Source organism: Dermochelys coriacea, chromosome 3, assembly GCF_009764565.3.
Source record: "Dermochelys coriacea isolate rDerCor1 chromosome 3, rDerCor1.pri.v4, whole genome shotgun sequence".
NCBI classification, from domain to species: Eukaryota; Metazoa; Chordata; order Testudines; family Dermochelyidae; genus Dermochelys; species Dermochelys coriacea.
The window spans coordinates 208,413,923-208,430,276 of NC_050070.1; the positions used below are offsets into that span (position 1 = coordinate 208,413,923).

At 51.1% G+C, this 16,354-nt stretch overlaps 1 protein-coding gene across 1 annotated transcript in view; it reads right to left on the bottom strand.

Moving 5' to 3' along the window:
• Window positions 1–4,100: 4,100 nt before the first annotated feature.
• The window catches only part of SRF (serum response factor), a 37,544-nt gene continuing 25,290 nt past the window's right edge, over window positions 4,101–16,354 (bottom strand). The window contains exons 6-8 of the mRNA XM_038396469.2: window positions 9,087–9,278; window positions 8,097–8,173; window positions 4,101–7,554 (exon numbers count right to left, since the gene is read on the bottom strand). Of these exons, the coding sequence (XP_038252397.1) occupies window positions 7,462–7,554; window positions 8,097–8,173; window positions 9,087–9,278 (362 nt within the window). The 3' untranslated portion in view covers window positions 4,101–7,461. The remainder of the gene's footprint in view (window positions 7,555–8,096; window positions 8,174–9,086; window positions 9,279–16,354) is intronic.

Here is a 16,354-nt window from a genome sequence, read left to right on the forward strand (position 1 = left end):
TACACCCCCCAACTGTTCCCGTGCAGCCCCCAATCTTCCCCATATGCCCCCCAATCTTTTCCATACACCCCCAACAGTTCCCGTGCAGCCCCCAATCTTCCCCATACAGCCCCCCAACAATTCCCATGCAGCCCCCAATCTTCCCCATACACCCCCCAATCTTCCCCATACAGTCCCCCCATTTCCCATACAGCCCCCCAACAGTTCCTGTGCAGCCCCCACACTTTCCCATAGTCATTCATTTTTGTAGCGGGGGGCTGGAACAATTTTTATAGTGGGGGTGCTGAGCGCCATTGAACCAAACTGTAAACCCTGTGTATGATAGAAACTATTTCAAGCTAGGGGGGTGCAGCAGCCGCCCACCTCAAGCACCCCTAGTTCCAGCACCTGTGCTTTGTACTGTTTCAAAGAATCTGCGTCATCTGGAAAGCTTGTCTCTCTCCCCAGCAGAAGCTGGTCCAATAAAATATATTCCCTCTCCCCACATCTTTCTAATATCGTGGGACTGACCCGGTTACAACAACACTGCATGCAAAAAGAACAGGAGGACTTGGGGCACCTAAGAGACTAACAAATTTATTTGAGCATAAGCTTTAGTGAGCTACAGCTCACTTCATCGGATATATTCAAAATCCCTTGTCAGGGTGTATGTCTGCATAAAGCCTCATAGCAAGTCGCTGAAACTTAGGGGAGATTCTGGCTGCCTGATTGGACCTGTTTTTTTTATTTTTTGTGGTACGCCACTGTAACTGCATTTCACACCTTTACATTGTTTACTTTTAACTGTTTTTATTACTTTTAGCACTTCATCATTGACGTGTTAATATTGCGCAGTTAGATGGCATTGTGCTGTTTCATGTATAGTTTAATAGTCTGTAATTATTGAAAATATGTATAGTTGCTGGGAACGTTAGGGACCCCACATACACACACTGCCTACCAGCCTTCTGCTGTCACTCCTACTGTAACATTTCCTGGTTGTACTGCAATATCACAACTTAGTTTTTAAATTGTCAGTGGTTGCTCTCTGTTATGGAAAAAAAGAAAACAGTTTATTCTGTGGGCTCACAGGAGTTAAAGATTGAATGTAACTATGTGGTTTTGAAATCCCACTAGCTGCCTAAATTAATACCTTTAAAAAAACTGTCCTTAAGGGCACAAAGTCATACTGTAATTTTTGCTAAATACAGATATTCAACCCAAGATAGACTGACAAGGACAAGCATTCAAAAATCATTAGTTATTCACCCAAAAGTCATTACATTAAAAAAAATGTTTTTTTTTTTCCATTTGCTATGTTAGTTTCTGAGCCTTTAGGGTTCAGCCCTCTCAAAGAATCCTATACCTAAAATGCTTGTACATTCCTGTAACATTCAGTTTGATTTTTTGGTAACATGTGATTCCCCCCTCCCCTACTCCCTTCTGTAATTGAAAATGTATTAAATCCCTTATTTCTGCAAGTCATCCCCCATCCTGCAAACACTGAAGTGTACAGTTCACACTCCCACTAACATTTCAGCCCCCATGGGCCTGGATGGGGACAGAACTGAGCTCCCTGATTCAGGACCGTGTAACACAACAGTAAATAGGGAATGGGTGGAAAGTTGTTGGACAACAGCGTTTGAAGGCATCATGCTGTTCATGGGCACTTGGGAGACCTTGCTCTTCAGAGACGCTATTGATGGGATCTGACACAGGTTAATGGCCTATTCTCCACTTCCAATCCTCCACCTGGGCCCTGGCCTGTCCAGCTCTATCCCCTCGGTTTCCCCCTATCCTGAAAAACCTTACCCTTAACCTTGCTTGTCTCTCCACCTACCCCACTGTCTCCCTCCACCCTCTGGTCGCATAGAGGACTGGCCTTTGCCTTCCTCCCCTCTATTTACACTTGACCCAGCCAATGCAGTCTCCACTGGAACTGCTCTTCCCAAAATCTCCAGAGACTTGTCTAAATCTCAGAGTCTGCATTTTGTCCTCATCCACCTTGACTTCTCCACTACCCTTGATTGCTCTCTACGATTCTATTTACCCCTTGATTTCATACCCTCTTTCCTGGTTTTCATCTTACCTGTGACCAGTCCTCATGTGCCTTTTGTCCACTTCTCTTCTAGAGGTTCCTCAGGGCTCTAAATAGCACCCATCCCGTCTAGCTACCCAATGAGCGGTGTCTTGCATTCCTCACTATAGTGCACAAGCACATCCAAATAGCAATCTTCCCAATGAACAAAATAATTCTACACACCCAGTTAGAAACAGAAGACCTAACATCTTGCACATGTATATAATGTAACCCTAACTTTCACACACGAGGTCTGAGCCATGGTCTTTACGTGAAAGTAGCAATTGTCGTATCCGTTAGCATGCTGAGAAAGTGTGTGTGTAATCACTGTGCCATAAGCCGTGCTCGAGAATTTGTTTTAGTTCTCCACCCAGAGAACGGTAGGGTGGTATGGTAGGGACTGCTATATTAAGTTACCGTACGCTTTCCATTACCATTCTTCAGACTGTTTTTTGAAGACCTCTAGTTCCTCCATGATATGCGGCAGGACTCCATAGTTCGGCAAGAGGGACATACTGGGGTCAGGGAAAAGCCTTTTGCCGGCCCCATGTAAATCTGTTCAGATCTGGCAATTAGGAGCAGCTGGAAATTCTCATTTCCCATCTGTGATTTGCTGACTGCAGCCTGCTGTCAAAAACCCTGAACATTCAATGAGTACTTCACAAGCACCATCCCACACGGCTCTCTTCCAGTCAGGACACAGACAAAATGGCTCCTCAGCCACTTAGCTACCCATGGGGTTCAGGAACAGTGCACCAGATGGGGGACTACGATTTCACAGCTCATGTCTTCTGACTGCATCGATAATTATTCATTCCTGAACTTTCCTAGTCAGTGGTCTTGGCCTAGCATAAACCTGAGATAACGTCTGTGGCTCGTAGCCCTCACACTTGGCCACAGTGGGAACAGACTCCAGGTGATCAATATGGGAGAGACAACCACTTAGCTGTGGCAGCGTCTTTCTGAGAGGTAGTGTGGCTACAGATCCAGCTTCGCTGTCTTTAAAGCAAGGCTCCTCTTGCCGCTGTACCTTGCTGTTTCAGTGTGCTACACACTCCCCTGTGGCTGGGCCACAGAGAGTAACAGCCTACACGCGCCGGCAGCTACTACACCTAATCTTTCAACTCACGTGGGCAGGGGCTGCGCTGCCACACTGAAGGTTTAATCAGGATCATGGTGGGGTGAGGGCGTTAGAGTTTCTTTTAAAAGACCCTTGGAAATTATATACAAAAAACTCCTCCATTCAGAATGTGGAGCAAAGGCCAGCACTCAAAAGTCAGGAAATGCCAAATTTACAACTCTGCCCTGCAGTGACCTCATGGAAGGAAAAAAACCTTACTGTCGCAATAAAAATCAGTTTAGTCTAACCTGGAACCTCAGTCACTAAAGAGCTTAGTCACAATGGCAGTTATTGAATGGCCTGACTTGGGGGCAGAGTCAAGGTTGTTTGGGTGCCTTCGTGGTGCTTTCCCAGAGCATTACAAGTTTGGATTTCTTTCAACTGCAGCCTCATCTCTGAGTCTCCTGGGTGCACGGTGCTTGGGTTAGTAAGAATTATAACTCCCTGGTTTACTCTTATGTTACTAATACTCCCAGCCTTCACTCCATTTCAAGGAGGTTGTGTGTCTTGGAACGTCCTTGCTTTGTTATTAAAAATTCCACACACGAGCCCTACCCAAGAAACCCCAAGAGCATGCTCCCAAGGGACACAGAGCAGACCTTCAAATCATTGGCAATCAATCCTAAAACTTTTTCCCCCCAAATGTTCACTTGTCAGGCCAGGTGCAGCGGAACACGTGGAAGAGGCTGGTGTTGAATCTGTGGTTGGCTGATTGGCTTTCAGAGGGCTGTGTTAGTGAGTCAGCCTTTGCCATCTGGCCTGGGCACCCAGTTTGTTTCTTTAATTTATAACCAAGCCATTTCTGCTTGTGTGAAGTCACTTACAACTGGGAACGACATACATCATGCACATCTCAGCCCCTCCCCTGGGTTGTTCTCCTTTAAGCACCTAGTGCCTAGAAGCAGACTCACGACCACCCAATCTGTGCACAAATGATACATTTATTGAAAGAGTATTTTTTTTAATACAAAAGAAAGCTCTGTACATAGTACTGTGATTACTTCCACATCCTTCCAGAAACACAACCCTGGAAACGTTTAAAAAACAAAAAAACAAAAAAACAAAAACCCCACAACCATCACACACACGGACGCACGCACACACACACACAACCAAGCACACGCTCGCACACACAAACCCCAAAACAATCAATAAAAGGAACTAAAAAGGTCACCACACAATAAATGCCATTTCATCCCTGATACACAAGTGTTCTGACAAGTCCGCACTTTAAATAAAATGCAACATTAGCGTTTAACCTGCATTTCCTTTGGAGGGCAGGGGGAGTATTTCCTGACCTTGCACGGGGGCTTTAATCCAACTCATTCCAGCTCTGGCCAGGGGGTCAGTTTCACAGCACCAGCCCAAGAAAAACCAGGGGGAAAGGCCAGACAACAGCTCCAGACTCCCTCCCTGCCCTGGGCTGACTCCTGGTTAGCAACACTAGGGGGAAGTTGCTGCTGGAAAAGTGGCCTTGTACCACAGAGAGACCTGGGCATATCGTCCTAAGCCATGGCTGGGCTCTGCGCACCCCCCCAACGTTACGCGGCCCCACAGCGGGTCAGGCGCTGCTTGGAGCCAGGAGCTGCGCAGACAGAGGGGAGCGGAGAGCCTGGGTTGGAGGAAAGGCTCCGGGGAGCTCCCCAGCACTAAGAGGAATGACTGGTCCTAGCATGTCCACACTCCCCAGGGGACCTGCCAGCTCACCAGGGAACAGCACGAGGAGAGAGCTGGCGAGAGGCCGACCCCGCTCCTCAAAGCGGCAGGCGGGAGGGGGAGAGAGCCATATCTGCCAGTGTTACTGGGAGGGGGGCCAGGGGCAGAGAATGGCCCCGGGGGCACAGGAGAGCCAGCAGCCTGAAACTCCAGTGTCTCACCCACCCAGGACAGGGTGCTGGCCTCTTGCCCAGCTCAGGGAGAATTAAGGCTTCGCAGGGACATTGGAAACTTCTCCTGGAGCGGTTTCAAAACACATTGCTGGAGGCACTTGTTTCCCAGACTGACAGCAGCTTTAGGGAGTGGGGTGCCAGGGGCAGACACCCCCTTAGGCCCTGTCCCCTTCTCAGCTCTGAGGGCACCATTCCAAATCCAGCTGTGCAGCGAGGCATGCCCAGCCGACACCAGACAGGGCCCTCAAGGGCTTGGGCACCTCACACCAGCCTCTCCCCTTTTCCCCCACAGGGGTGTGAACTCTCTGCCCTGTCCCCCCCCACCTCCCTGCACCCATCTCAGCAGGAGCCAGCCCAGCAGCCCCTCCCTGCTCTCTGGGGGTCAGAGGCTCGACTGTTGCCCGCCACGCAGGCCAAGCCAGGGCAGTAGTGCGGCCAGACTGGTACAAAGGACGCAGGCACGCTCAGAACCGGCAGGAATGGCTGAGCTGGCCCCCATTCAATTCCTAGCACCTGTGGGCACATCGGGGGGGCAGCTTAAACGCTAATGCTGGAGGAACCATGTCCAAGGTTACAATACAAATTAAAAAGCAAGGCCCCTTCCTGTCCCTACCCCCCACCCCCCACCGTGGTACAAACCCCATGAAAACTGTACAGGAGCTGGACTTTAATTCCTTTGAGAATTACATAAATACTGAGTTTAACACTTAGAAAAATAAAGTCTTTTTTTTTTTTCAAGGCTTCTTGTCTTTAATTTAAAAAAGTTACAGTAGCTGCTTCGTTCCCTAAGGAGTCAGCAGCCTCCTCTCTCCCCAAAGAGCCGCTCACTGCAACCTACGTTCTCCTCTCCCCAGCAGGACAGGACGCTCCTTCCGAGCGAAGCCGTCCCCCCTCCTGCTGCGTCCACACCAACTAAGCGCCTACCGAGGTCAGCACTGTCCCTCTGGGGCACCCCACCTCCCCTCCCGGAGGCCTGAAGGAATCCGTGCCATCCCCTTTTTGCCTCCTGGGCCAGGCTGCGCAGCAGCTCCGGGGCCCTGTAGTTTTTCCCTTTAACGTTTCAGTTGGTTTCTCCATCTCACGTTGAAATGGTGCTTTGGAAAGCACTAACCATGGCAGGAACTGTGCCCGGCCACAGATAGCGCCCCCAGCCGAAGCAAGGCAGCACTGCGGTGCGCAGACAGCAATCCAGCCGCCACATCCCTGGGTCCTCCCAGCCCTGGCACCCGAACGAGAGCACATGCTGGCCCCTGGCTGAGCCAGCGGAGATGATTTAGGTCCACAGGCTGCAGGGCTCTCTGAGAAGGAAGGGCAGGGACCCACGCCCAGGTTACCTTGCTCCCAGGCAGCTCGCTAGTGTCCAGGGGGCACAAAAGCAACTGCCTTGGCCAGGCGGAACAAGAGACATTTATCACAGGACATGCAAACTGCCATTTACTTCCAACTCGGTTCCTCTCAGCATCAACCCCAAGCAGCGCCCCTCCAGCCCCGCTCCTCGTGGATGGTGCTGGGACAGCGCCCTGGCCCCTGGGGACACCCACCAGGCCAAGGAGGCATTGCACAGGGACAGTGGGGCTGTAGTGACTGCGCCAAGAGCTTGCTTTCCTGTGTCCCAGCAGTGCCAGGCTACAGGCAAGGGCAGTATCTCGCACATGGTGCAGCACTACCGCCACTGGGGGGCTTTCTGCTAGGCAGGCCGAGCCCCGGGGCCCGTGCTGCCACCTGGGCCGGAGAAGGTCCTGGCCAGCCCATCCTGCCGGCAGGAGAGCAGCTGGGGAAGATGCTGATGCCCCTGCATCCCTCTCGGCAGGGGAGCAGGCTCAGCCTGGGGCACCCCCTGGAGCAGCTTGCCGTCTGCAGGAGGGAGCCTGCTACTGGGTCATGCTGAAGGTAAGCTGCCTGGACCTGCCCTACCCCTCCCTGGCACATGGGCAGAGGGGAGTGAGAACTGGGCCTGGGAAGAGAGCTCCTTCGGTGGGGGCTGCTCCTGTCAGGTCGCCGGGCCGGTGCCCAGCTCGGTGCTAATACTCCCGGCAAACAGCAGCTGGAGACGCCCGGTTGGACAGCAAAGAGCCGGGGCAGACACCAGGCTGTTTATTGACACGGCGGGGCAAGCCCTCCCCTCGAGAGGCGAGTTTCTTTGGCTGGAGTGAGAAAAGCGTCCGAACGCAGCCCAGCCCCGGCTCAGCTCCACCCCGCGCCCCGTGTGTGCATGCGTGTGTGTGTGTGAAGGAAACGTGAAAAGGCAACAATAAATAAGCGACGCCGTCCGTACGAGAGGGAATCGCTGCCGATCCTGGGGCCGGCGAGACGCTGCGCAGCCCACGGGCCAGAGACGGCACCCGGCGGGCAGCAGCTGCCGCAGTTCCCAGGCCGGGGCACCACAGGGCCTCTCAGTCACTCTTGGCGCTGTGGGACGTGTCCAAGTTCACCACCTGCAGCTCTGTCAAGTTGCTGCTGCTGGACTGCTGGCCAATGACGGCCATCTGGAGAGAGAGGGGAGGAGAGAGCACCGGGGAGCGTCACGGGGCCTGCGGCTCTAGGGCCATCTGGGGTACAAGCCCACCCGGAGAGCCAGCCTGCCAGCTTCACCCACTGCACAGGGGGCCAATGCCAGGCCTCCCCAGCCGGCAGAGCAATGCTTTGGGGCTGGGAGGGGAACCCTGGCTGCTAACAGCAGGGAGAAAGAGCAACTCCCCCACCCCTGCTGCCACCAAGCGGCCCAGGCTCTGGTCCTCTGCGGCCCAGCACCTAGGCTGCGGCCGTCTTCCCCACAGGCTGGGGGCGCTGCAGAGCAGAGGCTGACTGCGTTCGGAGCGCCTCCCGTCCTAGGTTCAGAGCTCACCCGGCACAGTGCCTTCTCTCATGTCCTCCCTCCAGCAGGGCATGGCTGGGACTCCCCCTTACCAGTGACCCCTGGGGATCCCTGCGGCCAGGGAGAGGGGAAGCAGCCTGCACGCATCTGCAGAGGGGGAGAGGCCGGGTGGGAGGTGCAAGCGAGGTACCCACCGAACTGTTCTGTGCCTACCTGGTGAAGCTGGACAGCTGAGACTGGAATCTGAACGGTGCCCGATGGGGCTGTCAGGAACACTTGGGGGACAGCACCTGCCACACAGAGTCAGTGCTTAGATCCTCCACCCCAGGATGCGGTGGCAGGCTGGGCCACACGAAACACCAGCTGTCGAGCCTTTGAGAGGCGGTTCAGCCACGCGCACCGGCTGCATCACCCCGCTCCACACCAGACCAAGGGGCCACAACACGCAGGCCAGCTCAGCAGGGCTTACTGCTGCTCTCCATCACCAAGGCAGCACAAAGGAGCCAGTGTCCACCCCAAGCTGCCTGTGCCCCCCCAAACTCTCTTCCCTCCTGTTTCTCACCTCCCCCCATGTGCACCCCCAAATCCCCCCTCCTTTTCTGTTCCCCATGTCACCTGCACACCCTCCCTAAATCCCCTTCCCACCCGCAAATGTGCTCCCCAAAATCTCTCCCCCTCCTGCCCCCACACGCACCCCCCAAATGCCCCTCCTGTGCCACTGCACACATCCCCCAAGTCTCCCTCCCCCTCCTCCCTGGCCCCCACATTCTCCCCAAATCCTGCTCCTGCCCCCCGCGTTCCCACCCCCACCTCCCATCCCTGGTGAGCAGGTCTGGGGCAATGGGTCAGTTTTGACAACGTCTCTTAGGGCTGAGGGTCAGTTTTTGCTGTTGCTCTGCCTGCCTGAATGTTTCTCCTGTGGCAGAGGCTGAGGTAAAAAAATCTTCACCCAACCCCACGCAACAGCAGCCCTCTTTCAAAATGGCTGCCCTCCCCAACCCTTCTCAATGGCCCTGGGGTCACAGATGGCTCTTGGCACATCTAGCCCCCACTGCTAGGGAAGAGTCATCCGGAGATGCTGCTTTATGGTCCTGCTTTTTAATTCATTTAAACCCAGAATGAATGGGGGCTGGATGCACGGCAGGGGGGTGGGAGGCCATGCACAAGGGAAGCCGAGCGCACCATGGGGAGCAGCCCTCTTACCCTGATCCTGGACTTGCCCGTGGGAGACCTGCATTGCCGAGGATGCCTGGGAGAAGGCATTGAGGACGGTCAGCCCCCCGTCCGCCAGGCCTGAGGTGGGCGCATACATCACGGCGTGAGGGCTGGGGTACATCATGTGGCCTCCCACTGTGGTTGGCACAGACGAAGTCATGATCGTTGCTGGCAGTGTCACTGGCAGGAAAACAGAGCAAGCGTTAGTCAGGGGAACGAGAGAGGAGACCATGAACTGCAGCCCCCCCCGCACTGTTCCCACAGGGTCCCTCCCCCCACACTGCACTGCACCCGCAGTGCCCCTCCACAGCGCTCCTTAGGCAGGACAAGCGCTGCAGAGCCCCCATGCCCCCTGCCCCAGCAGGGCCTGCCTGCACCCCTGGAGTAGCTGGCCCATGAGGATCCATGCCCAGCTGTGAATTGCCTGCATTAGATTTCAGGGATTTCCGGCTGTTGCTCTGGAGCAGAGAGCAGGGTGCATCAGTCGGGCGTTCCCAGGCTGGGATTTTTTCTACGTGTGACCTTGGCTTGGTGTTTGCAGGTTTGGGGATCCTGGATTCCAGGGCCAGGAGGGCCTATTGGGATCACCTTGTCTGACCCCCTGGAGAGCACAGGCCAGAGACTGGCCCCAATCATTCCCGGAACAGAGCTTTTAGAAAAAACACTCAAACTTGACTGAAGAATCGCCAGTGCTGGGGAATCTAGCACAGCCCTGGGTGAGCCGTTCACCTCATTTCCAGTCTGAGTTTGTCTAGCTTCAACTTCCAGCCATCGGATCATGTTAGACCTTTGCCTGCTAGGCTGAAGAGCCCACTGTTAAATATTTGTTCCCCGTGAAGGTTCTTGTAGATTGTCATCCAGTCACCCCTTCACCTTCTGTTTACGCTAAACAGATTGAGCTCCTTGAGTCTATCACTCTAAGGCAAGTTTTCTAATCCTTTAATCATTCTTGTGGCTCTTCTCTGACCCCTCCCCAATTTATCAGCATCCTTACTGAACTGTAGGCACCAGAACTGGACACCGGATTCCAGCAGCGGTCACACCAGTGCCCAACACAGCGATAAAACAACCTCTCTGCTCCTACGCAGGATTCCCATCTATCCATCCCAGGCTCCTGTTGGCTCTTTTAGCCAGAGCGTCACTCAAGGAATTCATGGTCAGCTGATTACCCACTACAATCCCCACATCCTTTTCAGAGTCGCAGCTTCCCAGGAGAGAGGCCCCTATCCTGGAAGTGTGGCCTGCATTCTTTGTTCCCAGAGATATGCATTTATAATTCGCCATATTAAAATACATACAGTTTGCTTCCGCCCAGCTTACCAAGCGATCCAGATCACGCCCAGTCAGTGACCTTCCTTTTCATTATTTACCCCTCCCCCAAGCTTGTGTTATCTGCAGACTCTATCAGGGATAATTTTATGTTTTCTTCCAGGTCATGGAAAAAAATGTTAAATAGTCTAAGGCCAAGAACCAATCCATGTGGGCCCCATTGGAAACACACCCATTCGAGGAGTCCCTGTTTACAGTTATTTTGTGACCTATCAGTTAGCCAGTTTTTAGTCCATGTCATGTATGCCATGTTCATTTTATATCACTCGTTTTTTAATCAAAATGCCATGTGATACCAAGTCAACCCCCTGACAAAAGTCTATGTCTATTATGTCAAAACGATTACATTTATCAAATCAAACTTGAAATCTCATTATATATATATATATATATATATATATATATATATATATATATATATATAAAAAGGTATCAAGTTAGTTTGACAGAATCTACTTTCCATAACCCATGCTGATTTGCACTAATTACATTACCCTCCTTTAGTTCTTTATTAACCAAGTCCCATATCAGCTGCTCCATTATCTTGCTTGAGATAGATGTCAGGCTGACAGGCCTATAATTATCAGGGTCATTCCATTTACCTTTTTAAAAACTAACACATTAGCTTTCTTCCAGTCTTCTGGAAATTTCGCAGAGCTACAAGACTTATTGGAAATTAACATTAATGGTCCAGCAAGCTTCTCTGCCAGCTCTTTTAAAACTCTTGAATGCAGGTTATCTGGACAGGCTGATTTCAAAATGTCTTGACTTTAATAGTTTTTTTTTTTTTTAAATACCTCCAGAGATACTAGTGAAATGGAAAGTGTGTTATCCCTAGATGATGAGACTATATCATCTGTTTATTCCCCAAATACTGAACAAATATTTATTGAGCACTTCTGACTTTTGGGTTATTTTTTGATAATTGTACCATTTCCATCTAGTAATGGACCAATACCATTGTCAGGATTCCTTTCGTTTCTAATATATTTTAAAAACTCCTTCTTATTGTCCTTATCTCTGCTACAGATTTCTGCGTCCCTTTGCTTCCCTTGCCAATTTTCTATAATTCCTAATTTATATACATTTCTATCAACTTCCCCTTTCTTCCATTTATTTTTCATATAAATAAAAATATATACGTGATGTTGCATTCCATATGTTTTATGGAAATATGCTTATGAGTGTAAACAGAATACAACTGGAATATGCTTTATGCAAAAGGTCTCTTGTAAGGTATCATAACAAAGGTTATACGCTACTGAATATATTCCTCCTATTTGTATGCATGTATCATTCTTGTATCTGAAGCTAGAAATATGAAGTATAACTCTGAGATCCTGTTGTAATTATGCAAAAAGTGTGGGCCATTAATGGTGGTTTAGAATCTTGATGGCTCCCACTGACTAGGACAATTGGTTGTAAATGGTTTACTGACCTGCAAACCTTCCTGTTTACCTGCCCATGGGGAATGGAGACTAGGGGTCTTACAGTGACATGTGACCATGTCACAGAATAATGGAATCCATCTTAAATCTGGTATTTTTCCATTTAGCAGGAGGGGTGGGGACCCAGAGAGACAAAAGATTCCTGCCTTTTGCCAAAGCTATAAAAGGGGGCGAAACAGGACTTGGCGGCTGCCAGTCATGAGAAAGGTGGCAAGCAGGGGTTGAGATGTCTGCTGGATCTAACAGACTATCAGGGGAAAGGACTGGGCCCAAACTAGGAAGGAGTCTAGTCTGTGAAAGCAGTTTATTGGAACAATCTTTGAGGGTGAGATATTATCTGCAATCAGTGTTTTAAATGTACTAGACTTAGACTTGCGTATTTTTGCTTTATTTTGCCTGGTGACTTACTTTGTTCTGTCTGGTATTACTTGAAACCACTTAAATCCTACTTTTTATACTTAATAAAATCACTTTGGTTTATTAATAAACCCAGAGTAAGTGATTAATACCTGGGGGAGCAAACAGATGTGCATCTCTCTCTATCAGTGATATAGAGGATGGACAATTTACTAATTTACCCTGTATAAGCTTTATATAGAGTAAAATGGATTTATTTGGGGTTTGGATCCCATTGGGAGCCGAGTGTCGGGGTGCTGGAAATAGGTGACCTGCTGAGCTGTTTTTGATTCAAGTCTGCAGCTTTGGGAGCGCGGCCCAGACCCTGGGTCTGTGTTGCAGCAGGCTAGCGGGTCTGTGTTGCAGCAGACAGGGTACTGAAGTCCCACGGTGGCAGGGAAAACGGGCTCAGAGGTAATTTCAGCACATCAACTGACAGTCCCAAGGGGATCTCTGTGACCAAACATGTCACAAATATAATTAAATAAAACCACACAGCTGCCTTCATTCCTATCTACGTCAGATCAGTTTTTTAACCAGTCTGGCCCTTTTCCCCCAATTGGGGAAAAAACAGTTACTCGCCTTCTTTTAACTGTTGTTCTTCAATATGGGTTGTTCACGTCCATTCCAATCAGGCGTGTGCATGTTGCATGCACGACAGCCAGAAGATTTTTCCCCTAGCAGCATCTGTTGGCTCCTGGGTGGGAACCTGTGCCAGGAATGCAGTTGAAGAGGCCTGAGCCCTGGTACAGCATGCGGTGATCAAAGGAGCAGGCACCCCTGTCAAGTTGTAGCACTCCCGGATGCAAGACGTGATCCATGACAAAAATCCATTGAGAGGAGACAGGAAGACCTTTCATTCTGTCCACCACTGCCACGAATAACTGGACAGAGACTTTCGGAATGGCTTCATTCTCTCGATATAGAAGGCTAGTGCCCTGCGGACATCCAGTGAGTGAAACTTCTGCTCCCTGACACTGGAATGCGGCTTGGGGTAGAATACAGGAAGGAAGATTATGTCCTGGTTGATGTAAAACTGGGAGACGACCTCTGGGAGGAGAGCAGGATGAGGCCTGAGCTAAACCTTGTCCTTATGGAACACAGCGTAAGGGCCTTCCTAGCTGAGGTTATCGCTATCAGAAACGCCACCTTGTATAAGAGATAGAGCAGGGAGCATGTCACCAAGGGCTCAAACGGTAGCCCCATAAGCCTGGATAGGACCAAATTGAGGTCCCAAGATGGGGCCAGCTGTCAGACCTGAGGATATAGTCTGTCAAGACCATTAGGGAAACGGCTGATCAACGGGTTGGCAAAGACCGACTGTCTCTCTGCGCCTGGATGGAAGGCGGAGATGGCGGCCAAGTGAACTCTTATTAACGACGTAGACAGTCCCTGCTGCTTGAGGTGGAGAAGATAATCCAGTATAAAGTGGCATAAAGGCGAGTGTCGGGGACAAACGTGCTGCACCAACCAGATTGAAAATCTCTTCCACTTGGCAAGGTAGGTGGCTCTCCTGGAGGGTTTCCTGCTGCCAAGGAGAACTTGTCTGCCTTGATCAGAGCAAGAAAGCTCCATCAGGTTTAATCATTAAGCTTCCATGCTGTGAGGTGGAGTGACTCGAGGTTCAGATGTTGGAGACAGCCGTGATCCTGAGTTAGTAAGTCCAAGAAGAGCAGCAGGGTGACTGGGGTTTTCACGGACATTTCCAGGAGTGATGTGTACTAGTGCTGGCAGGTCCAAACTGGAGCTATCAACATAACTGAAGCTTCTTCCCTCCGAAACTTGAGGAGCACCTCGTGAATGAGAGGGATAGGCAGAAACGCGTACAGGAGATGGCCTCTCCATGGGAGGCGGAATGCGTCCGCGATGGAGCCGAGGCTGTCACTCAGGAAGGAGCAGAATCGCTGACACTTCCTGTTGCGTTGCGTGGCGAACAGGTCTATCGGGGGAAAGCCCCACCGATGGAAGATTGAGGTCACAACGTCCAGGAGTAGAAACCACTCGTGGCCGTGGAACGCCCTGCTGAGATGGTCCACCAGCTCGTTCGATACTCCGGGGAGATACATTGCTTTCATGTGTATCGAGTGCTCTACACAGAAGTCCCGCAGCATGAGGGCTTCCTGGCACAGGGGAGAGGAGCGTGCACCCCCCTGTTCATGGATATAAAACATCGCCGTGGGGTTGTCTGTCCTGATACACATTTCTCTGCTAGGTGGGCTTGGAAAGTCTGGCATGCCAGGCGTACCATTCTCAGCTTTCTGACACTGATGTGTAGAGCAAGATCCACCCGAGACCAGAGGCCTTGTGTTCTGAGGTCTCCCAAATGTGCCCCCCAGCCCAAGTCTGACATGACTGTCACTAGTGAGAGGGACGGCTGAGGGCTGGTGAAGGGGATCCTGCACCTACTACCTGCAGGTTGAGCCACCACAGGAGGGAGTTGAGTACCAGGTGAGGCAGGGTTACAATCCTGTCCAAACTGTCCCAGACTTGCAGATACACTGACACTAGCCATGACTGAAGAGGTCGAAGTCCGAGTCTGGCATGCTGTATTACGTAGGTACACGCAGCCATGTGTCCTAGAAGTTTCAGGCAGTTCCGTGCTGTGGTGGTGGGGAATTATCCAAGACTTTGAATAATGTAACCCAGGGCTAGAAATCTCGCTTCTGGAAGGAACACCCTAGCATGTGTCAAATCCAGTACCACCCCTACAAATCCTATCCTCTGAACCGGGGACAGCTTCGATTTCCCCTCATTCAGTAGCAGTCCCAGTTCGTCGAAAGACGCTTTTATGAAGGCAACTTGCCTCTCTACCTGAGCCCTGGATCAGCCCTTGATCAGCCAGTCATCGAGGTACGGAAACACCCGTACCTGCTGCCTGCACAGGAACGCAGTCATGACTGCCAGGCACTTGGTGAATACTCAAGGTGCCGTTGACAGACCAATCGGGAGGACTGTGAACTGATAGTGGGTGCTGTTCACCACAAACCTGAGGTATTTTCTGTGGGACAAAGTTATCACTATGTGAAAGTACGCGTCCTTCAAGTTGAGGGTGGTGTACCAGTGAAGGGATGATGGAGGCCGACGAGTTTGATTTCTTCACAAACTTGTTGCGTTCTCGCAAGTCTAGGATGGGCCTGAGCCCACCCTTGGCTTTCGGTATTAGGAAATACTGGGAATAGAAGCCCTTACCCCTCTCAATAGGGGCAGTGGAAGAGGTTCCTCAGGACTAGGAGGGTAAGTGCACTTCCTGTGTAAGGAGTTGCTTGTGAGAGGGGTCCCTGAAGAGGGACGGGGAAGGGGGATGAAAGAGTGGGAGGGCACAGAATTGAATGGAGTATCCCCTTTCTACTGTGTGGAGCACTCAGCGATCTGAAGCGATATGGGACCATGCATGGTAGAAAGGGGATAGTCGGGATGAGAAAATAAGGTGCGGTAGATCCAGTTCTTGATCTGCTATGCTGTCCTTGTGTGCACCTTCAAAAGGCCTGTTTCTGGCCCGCAGAAAGCTTGGTCTGGCCAGAGCCCTGACCTAAGGATGGGTGTGGCCTCTTCCTGCCACTCTTAATCCTCCTCTGGGAGCCGTCTTGTCAGTTTTGCTGATGCAACTTCCTCCACGGTTTTGTCCTGAAATGTCTGCATTGTGTGGTGGCTGTGTATACCCAGGGACTTGAGGGTAGCCCTCAAGTCTTAAACTGTGCAGCCTTCTGTCTGTCTTTTCAGAAAACAATGCCTGATCTTCAAAGGGTAGGTCCTGGATGGTCTGTTGGACTTCATGAGGTAGTCCAGAGACCTAAAGCCAAGAGGACCTTCTCATGAGCCATGGTATGGGTGGCACCATCCACACCCTCAAGAGCCATCTGCAAGGAGGCCCTAGAAATGAATTTGCCTTCCTCCACCAAGGCCTTAAATTTGGAACGGGAGTCTGGTGGCAGCGGCTCGGCAAACTTGGCCATCACTCCGCAGGTGTTAAAGGAGTATCTGCTTACAATGGCCTGTTAGTTTGCAATCTGGAGCTGCAGACCTCTGGTGGAGTAGACTTTCCTCCCAAATAAGTCAAGCTTTTTGGCTTTCTGGTTTTTAGGG